The sequence below is a fragment of the Saprolegnia diclina genome, assembly GCF_000281045.1.
Source record: "Saprolegnia diclina VS20 unplaced genomic scaffold supercont1.16, whole genome shotgun sequence".
Classification (NCBI taxonomy): Eukaryota; Oomycota; class Saprolegniomycetes; order Saprolegniales; family Saprolegniaceae; genus Saprolegnia; species Saprolegnia diclina.
The window spans coordinates 79411-87623 of NW_008246083.1; the positions used below are offsets into that span (position 1 = coordinate 79411).

Here is an 8213-nt window from a genome sequence, read left to right on the forward strand (position 1 = left end):
CGCAGCCACGGCCCGGCGAACGAATAAAGAAGAGATTGTCAGTCTCTGCGTATGCTAATCTTTGTAACACCGAAGATAACGCGAAACACGTTCATACGTATGAATTGTAGTGGTGCTGATAGTGGTGGAGCTCTGGTGGGAGCAAGCTGGACGCCAGCGGCAGACATGACGCACCGCAAATGCAAGCGCAACACATAGTTGCAAGCTCCATCGCAGGCGAGAAACGATGCGATATATAGGACGAGGTGCTCGACCAAGCAGCCGATAGCGCAAATACCGCAATGCACCTTGCTGCGTCCTGGGCGTCCAGTGATCTACGCCAGCCCTCGCAGGCATGGTACACTACGAACATCTGGGCAACGATGACGTACTGCTATACAGCTTGACACCGCTTGTGCTCCTGGCGCCAGAAGGGTTTGAGGTTGACTGTCGGGTGCATTTTGTCGGGCGAGCGGATGGGGAGGTCAAAATTCCACTGTTTTCTTGCACATACAGCGTTTGGTGTGGTATATCGCATCCAGCGGCTTCACCGGTAACCACACCGTCGACTCGAATATTTCTGGTCGACCCTCAGAAGCTGCTCGGCTTTCAAATGCTCAACGTGACGGACTGTGGTATGGTAACGACCTTATCACAGGTCTCCCGTGCGTGCGACGATGTTGGACGTGCCGAGTGAGTCTGTGACTCCTTACACCCCGCCTGTCAACGCAAAACATACGAAACGGGGCCATACTCCCTAAACCTCAGCGTATGCAAGTAGAACCGTCCACAAAATCTAGTGACTGCTCAAACCCTGGCAAGGGATCCTGTACAGTCCCATTTGAAGAGTCTTCCCGCCGAACGATCTCCAACGATCAAGCACGACGCTTTGTCCCGGCCCCGTGTTGAAAACCCGGTGTATGCGACGCTTCACGAGGGTGTGTGTCTAGTCGTGCCGTTGGCGGTCTCGGATCGGTGTCTGCTGCTGCGAATCCCACAATGAGCGGATGGATTTGAGGTCGTTTGCCTCATACGAGCGAGCTGCTTCCTCCTGCACAAGCGAGGTACATGTAAAGCGACGGGGCGCCGCTCGCTTCAACACGACTGAACCAGAGGCCATTTGATACCCGTGTCAAAACCACGACTCAATCTTGCCTTCAAGCACACGCAAGAAATGCCTGGTGTCGTCACGCCGTCATGTTTCAGATGCTGACGCTCCGAATTGATGACGCCCACAGCACATTCGTCTGGTTGCCGGCTTGGCTCGCCGGATGTCGCTGCACGGGCTACTCCAAGCGGCGAGCTCAAGCGGCGCCTTGCAGGACGATGCCAGAATGCTCATGACGTGGCGCGCTCTGGTCGCGTCGATGACGAAACGGGCGTCGCGTATCGCAGCCATTCAATCGCGGCGCGCAATTGCGCGTTTGTGGGTACAACACGCACCCTCGGTCCTCCATGGGCGCGTCAACGATGATTATGCAAGATATTCTGTCGGTAAATGGGCCAAAAATCCAAAAATCACAAGATTTTCAATCTATGACATCCTGTCCTTTTGCTCGTGCGTTGTGCGGCGACCCGTGGACGCGCAAACAACTCGGGCCATAATTATACTTCGCGCACCGAAGCCCAGAATTCGGCGACATCGCTCCAGCGTGTGACATTGGTCATAGTTTTGGCATAGACCTCTCTTTTTCGATAGCTTGCGGTAAAACATCACAACATTCGGCAGTTGTGTGTTGAAAAACCTTTGTAAATATATATACTGTGAGACAGGATATCATGTCTATTTGAGGCGCTTGGTCAGCTGGAGTGACGATCCATACAAAAGCCAAGTGGAAGTATTTTGGAATTTGCCATGTTCAAGTTCTGCCCCGAGTGTGGCGTCAAGTCGACGGCCGCGAGCTCCAAGTTCTGCTCCGAGTGTGGCTTCCGGTACGAGGCGACCGGTGGGCTGCCGCCGGCGGCGCCGGCCAAGATGCTCGATACGAGCTTCCAGCCGCCGCCGCCGCCACCGCCGCCGATGGCCATGCCCGTCTACAGCGACATCCCGCAGGCGCGTGTGGTCAGCATCGTCGTGCCCGCCGCCGCGACCGGCGCCGAAGCCCAAGCGCTCTATGGCCAGTGCCTCGACACGATCCGCAGTGCCAAGGGCGGCAGCAACGAGGCCGGTGTCCGCGCCTTCAAGGACAACTGCCGCGCGTACGGTCTCGGCGAGATGAACGCATCTGCGTTCCATAGCTCGCTCGTGAATGAGCTTGGCGGCTCCACGACGTCGGCGTTCTTGCCGCAGCTTGTGCGTCTCATTCCGGACGAAGGCAAGCGCCGCGCCTTGCTCGAGTTCGACCAGCAGGCGCTCGGCGGCGACCGCGACTCGCTCTTTGGCGCGCCCACGTCCACCAACTCGATCTCGTCGCGCTCGAGCTGGGAGAGCAACCCGGACACAGCGCAGTTCTCCAACTCGAAAGTGTACGGACGCCTACAATCGGTCTCGACCGCCGTCTCATCTGTCGACATACATGCAGGAACCCGAATGCCAAGCCGGGCATGCTCAACAGTCGCTACGCCGACCACCCGAACTGTGATATCTGCAACGTCTCGTTCACTGTGACGAACCGCCGTCACCAATGGTGCAGATCCAATCTCTATCGATTGGGCTCATTTCGCTGGATACATGTAGCCGCTCGTGCGGGCTCTTTGTCTGCAACTCGTGCTCGCCCATGAAGCTGCTCATTCCCATGGGCCAGCAAGTCCCGGGCGCCAAAGGCTACTCTGTGAGCGAGCCCCAACGCGCCTGCATTCAATGTGCGCCGCGCTTGCACCCGCTGCAAGACGAGCTGAGTACGTATCATCGCCACTACGATGTGACGCTTATAGTGACGGTACCTAGTTCAACAATATGGCAGCTTTCAGAAGGACAACGAGCACAAGGCAGCCTTCCGCATTCACGCGTATGTTGCTGTGTATTTCGAGCCGATCTCACCGTCTCTGTGTCGAATAGCCCGTACAGCTCCAACCTGGAGAAGGAGTGCCGCAACGCCGCCGATATCATTGGTATCACTTCGTAGTAGTCGTTCCATAGGTGCTCAACGTGCGACTAGGCAACTTTTTCCGAAACGAGTGGGGCGCCGACCAAGACCGCCGTATTCCCGTAACCTTTCTCGAGAAGGCTCAAGGGCTGGCGATCATGACGGTCCTCCGCGTCGGCTTTCTTGTCTCGGGCTCGGCGGGCACTGGCCTTGTCGTGAGCCGTCTCCCGAACGGTCAGTGGAGTGCGCCGTCGGCCATTGGCACCGTGGGTACGAACCGTGCGTCAAATTTGGCGAAGCTCACCCGCTCACAGGTCTCTCGGGCGGCTTTGAGATTGGTGGCGAGCTTGCTGAAATCATGATCATTCTGTACGTTGCATCTTGCTTTTGAGTCTCATGTGCATATTCGCTGCGCGTAGCGGCTCGCAAGGCGCTGTCAAGGTCTTTGAGAAGCCCCAAGTCAACGTCGGTGCGGGTCTCGACTTAACCGTCGGGCCCTATGGTCGTGCGGCAGCGGCCGCCGCCGCCGTCGGGCCCGCCGGTCTCGGAGCCAACTACAGTTACTCGCACAGCCGCGGTTTGTACGCGGGTATCTCGCTCACGGGCACGGTGATTGCGGCGCGCAAGGACCTCAACACCAAATTTTACGGTCGCGAAATCGAGCCCGGGCTCATCTTGAACGGCACGGTACGCATCAACCAAAATGTTGTACAAGCATATGGACAAGTGGCGTTAGGTCGAGCAACCGAACGCGGCGCGCCCCTTGTACGAGGCGCTGGAGCGCGCCATGCAGGGTGTTGAAGAACACAAGGTAGACACATTTTGCTGGCAAGGAAAAGCAAGCCCAGCGCTGTGGTAGATGCAAGATGCGCGGCGGTCGGAGATTATGGGGAGCTGCCGGTCGTGCGGCTGCCCGCGGTTTGTGCCGCACACGGCGCAAGTCTGGAACAAGAACTGCAAAACGTGCAAGCACATTCACTAAGGCGTGACAACAGTAGTATATATAAGTGTATATAGACATGCGTTGTCGACTCTTGTTATTTGCAAGGTTTTAGCAACGATCCACACATAATTAGAAACCCTTGCTTGCATATTCTCCACATGCGGACTGGACTGTACACCGGTGGACCGCACTGCAGACCCAAACGAAACGGCTGGCCGTTTCATGTGACAGGGCCGAAACGCACGGTCGGAGCCAAGACCCACAGCAGCGTCCCGATTTCTTGTTTAATGGTAGACATGTCGCGTCGCTAGCAAACGAAGCGTCGTCTCGACCTTGCTCGCTCCTATGGCACAGTTCTGGCGTCAACGCCATGGTGTCCATCCACCAAAACCTAGTGCATAGTAGTGCACGGCCCGTATAACGACAAAAACCGTAGTGTTTGGGGTTTTAGGCTTTAAACACGAGGATTTGCATTTACACTTAATATGCTGACAAGTACGAATCGATTTAGCACGCAGGCTTGGGGTTGACCGGCTTGAGCTTGCCGCCCTCAAACATGTTGGCGACATCGACACGGCCGAAACCGTAGCGGTTGTTGGGGAACGAGGCGTCCGAGACACCGCCGCAGTTGGGCGCACCCGGGAGCGTCGCGTTGGCCTTACCGACCCACGTGGCAGGCTCGGGCGTCAACGTCTTGGTGTAGGCGTACTTGGTGACGTAGGCGTACACTTCCTCGTAGGTGAGGTCGGCCTTGGCGCTCTTGAGGAGACCAACGACACCGGCGACGTGGGGCGCGGCCATCGACGTACCGGCCATCTTGGTGTAGGCGTTGAACTTGCTAATGTCCACCGAGCGCGTGAAGAAGCCGGGAGCGGCAATGTCGGGCTTGATGAGGTCACGCGGCTTGCCGTCAGCGCCCGTGTACTTGGTGGGGCCCTTCGACGAGAAGAAGGCGAGATCGTTGGGGCTGTCGGTCGTCCACGAGCCGAGCGCGCCGACCGAGATGACGTTGTCGAGGAAGCCCGGGCTGCCGGTGGTGTCGCAAGCAGGGCCCGAGTTACCGTTCGAGAAGACCGGGATGATGCCGGCCTTGATCCAGGCCTGGGCAGCCGGGTAAAACCAGGTGTTCTTGCTCGAGCCGCCCCACGAGTTGTTGACAACATGCGGCGCCTTGGTGCAGTCGGCGTTCTTCCCATCGGGGTCGGTGGGGCAGAGCATGAACTGGGCGCAGGCGAGGAGCGTATCAGCCGAGCCCGAACCGTTGATGAGACCACGGCACGAGATCCACTTGGCGCCCGGGGCCACACCAATACCGTTGGCACCGACCATGGTACCGATCGTGTGTGAGCCGTGGCCGTCAATATCGGCAGGCTTCTCGACCGACTCGGCAAAGGCGTCGAACCAGCCCTTCTCCTCGCGCCAGTTGTTCTTGATGGCCTCGTGCGTGTAGAAGGCGCCCGTGTCGATCGAGCCGACAACCGCCTTCTTGCCGTTGAACGAGGGCCACACCTGCGGCGCACCGACGGTCACGACACCCCATTCGTTGGGGATAACGCCCTCCGTCTTGTCGGCATCGCCACGGATGACCTCCGGGACCGTCACGATCGGGAGCTGGTCGACGGCCTTGACGTTCTTGAGCGCCTTGAGCTTGTTGACGACCTCCTCCGAAGCACCCTTGACGACCACCGAGTTGGAGATCCAGAACGACTTGGCGTCGAGGCCAGCGAGAACCGCGAGGGCCTCCGTCTGCGTCGACGTCGCGTGGGTGACGAGGGCCTCACGGACAACGCTCGGGTCGTTCGACTCGGGGAGCGCGCGGAGAACCGGGTAAACATGGTCGAACGTGATGTAGAGATCAGCGGCGCCCTGGACCTCGAGGTCGCGGAGGACGGAGCTGGCGACCTTGGCCTGGGCGACAGCCGCAGCGGCGAGGAGCGTGATCATGGCAGCCTTCATGGTGGGAAGCTAGTAAATTGCAAAATGAAATGGGAGTTTGCAGACGTGCTCGCGAAAGAGATCTGGTTGGGTTCAACCTCAGATTTCGAGCTGCTTGGACGAGAGTGACACGCAGCTCTATCTGAGAAGGCAGAGTGGCATGTGCTGGCGAGGATGGGACCAGGCCGTAGAGACCAGACCGGCGGCGACACTCGAACGCCACCAAGCCAGGATCTGAGCATAAGATCTGATAATGAGTATTGTACCCAGAAATATGGTGCAATCTGAGTTGATTTGTTGGTGCATCGCCCGCGCCCCGCGACAGGAACGACCGATCATCTGGACAGTGGTACTCGGCCGTCGGAGTGCGTGTGCGGTCAACTCAGAGAGTTGGCAAGCAATGCACCCAGCTTTGGAGCGCTTGGCCTCGGACACGCCGGTAACTCGTTCTCAGACGCCGTAGTGCCAGATCCACACGCGCCGGCTTCCGTGTTTACTAGTCTCTCGGCATTGTTCACGCGTGACATCCAACGAATCCAACGAAAGGTCGCCAGCCTACTCGTTCGACGTTATTAGACTTGGTACTTCGACCATGCTATGGGCACGTTCTTACATGCATTTACAGTGGCGAATGGAAGTAATATTGCGCAGTGATCACTTTGGAGCCGTCTAACTTCGTGCGTTTCATGTCAACATTCACAGCTGGTATAAAGCTGAGCAAGTCCAAAATGACCACCGATATTACCAGACAGTTACTAGACAGTACCCTAAAGTTAGTTGAATGTTTCTGATCAATTTAGCGTAGAGTCGCCGAAACGAAACGCAATCATGCGAATGCACCAACCCTTCGGTTATCGTCAACAAAGACAACGCACGACACGACCGGACACAGAATGTACAGTATTGTCGCGTCACCGCGTGTACCAGGATCTCTGGAGCTGCCCCATGGCCATGGAGCATTCGGGCCGCATCCCCGAGTAGTCGCACTTGGGCTTGTTTCCAATGTCTTCCATATCTGTCAATAGTGTACAGTGAGTAGCGAGTCCGGAACGGATTTTGCGGAGCTGCATGAGCTCATGGACAGGTTAGTTGAAACCAACAAGAAGAGAATGCGACTGAAAAGACTTTAGGGGAAAGAGGAGAATGACATTGATTCACACAGTTTACGTCCACTCAAAAGAGACAGTCGACGAAAGTACACTTAGCAAGCAGGGTTGGGGTTGACCGGCTTGAGCTTGCCGTTGTCGTACATGTTGGCGACATCGACGCGGCCGAAACCGTAGCGGTTGTTGGGGAACGAGGCGTCCGAGACACCGCCGCAGTTAGGCGCACCCGGGAGCGTCGCGTTGGCCTTGCCGACCCACGTGGCCGGCTCGGGCGTCAACGTCTTGGTGTAGGCGTACTTGGTGACGTAGGCGTACACTTCCTCGAACGTCAAGTCGGCCTTGGAGCTCTTGAGGAGACCAACGACACCGGCGACGTGGGGGCCAGCCATCGACGTACCCGCCATCTTGACGTACTCGTTCGTGGCCTTGATGCCCGCCGAGCGCGTGAAGAAGCCGGGGGCGGCAATGTCGGGCTTGACAAGGTTGCGCGGCTTGCCGTCAGCGCCCGTGTACTTGGTGGGGCCCTTCGACGAGAAGAAGGCGAGGTCGTTGGGGCTGTCGGTCGTCCACGAGCCGATGGCACCGACCGAGATGACGTTGTCAAGGAAGCCGGGGTTGCCCGTCGTAGCGCAGGCCGGGCCCGAGTTACCGTTCGAGAAAACCGGGATGATGCCGGCCTTGATCCAGGCCTGGGCAGCCGGGTAGAACCACGTATCCGTGCTCGAACCGCCCCACGAGTTGTTGACGACATGCGGCGCCTTCTTGCAGTCGGCGTTCTTCCCGTCCGTGTCGGTGGGGCAGAGCATGAACTGGGCGCAGGCGAGGAGCGTATCAGCCGAGCCCGAACCATTGATGAGACCGCGGCACGAGATCCACTGGGCACCCGGGGCCACGCCGATGCCGTTGGAGCCGGCCATCGTACCGATGGTGTGGGTACCGTGGCCGTCAATATCGGCCGGCGAGTTGACCGACTGGGCGAAGGCGTCGAACCAGCCCTTGTCTGAGCGCCAGCTGCTCTTAATGGCCTCGTGCGCGACGTACGCGCCCGTGTCGATCGAGCCGATGACGGCGCCCTTGCCGTTGGTCGTTGGCCACACCTTGGGGGCACCGACGGTGTCGACACCCCACTCGTTGGTCGCCTCCGTGTTCTTGCCCGTCTCGCCACGGATGACCTCCGGGACCGTCACGATCGGGAGCTGGTCGACGGCCTTGACGTTCTTGAGC

The 8213-nt window shown here is 58.3% G+C and overlaps 3 protein-coding genes across 3 annotated transcripts in view; 1 reads left to right on the top strand and 2 right to left on the bottom strand.

The window, feature by feature from the left end:
- The first annotated feature begins 1822 nt into the window (after positions 1-1822).
- SDRG_05879 (hypothetical protein) lies at positions 1823-4040 on the top strand. The gene is made up of 10 exons (XM_008611621.1): positions 1823-2445; positions 2502-2606; positions 2657-2817; positions 2867-2927; positions 2978-3030; positions 3078-3275; positions 3320-3374; positions 3425-3692; positions 3742-3816; positions 3865-4040. Exons 1-10 carry the CDS (start codon positions 1835-1837, stop codon positions 3985-3987), a joined length of 1710 nt encoding a protein of 569 aa, XP_008609843.1. The 5' UTR covers positions 1823-1834; the 3' UTR covers positions 3988-4040.
- Positions 4041-4357: 317 nt separating this feature from the next.
- SDRG_05880 (hypothetical protein) lies at positions 4358-5905 on the bottom strand (the record flags this gene model as incomplete). Its single annotated transcript, XM_008611622.1, has 1 exon — positions 4358-5905. A coding segment is annotated over one exon (1450 nt), but the record flags the coding sequence as incomplete, so codon positions are not given.
- Positions 5906-6993: 1088 nt separating this feature from the next.
- Positions 6994-8213, bottom strand: part of SDRG_05881 (hypothetical protein) — a 5697-nt gene continuing 4477 nt past the window's right edge. Inside the window, exon 4 of the mRNA XM_008611623.1 lies at positions 6994-8197. Coding sequence (XP_008609845.1) covers positions 7085-8197 — 1113 coding nt within the window. The 3' untranslated portion in view covers positions 6994-7084. The remainder of the gene's footprint in view (positions 8198-8213) is intronic.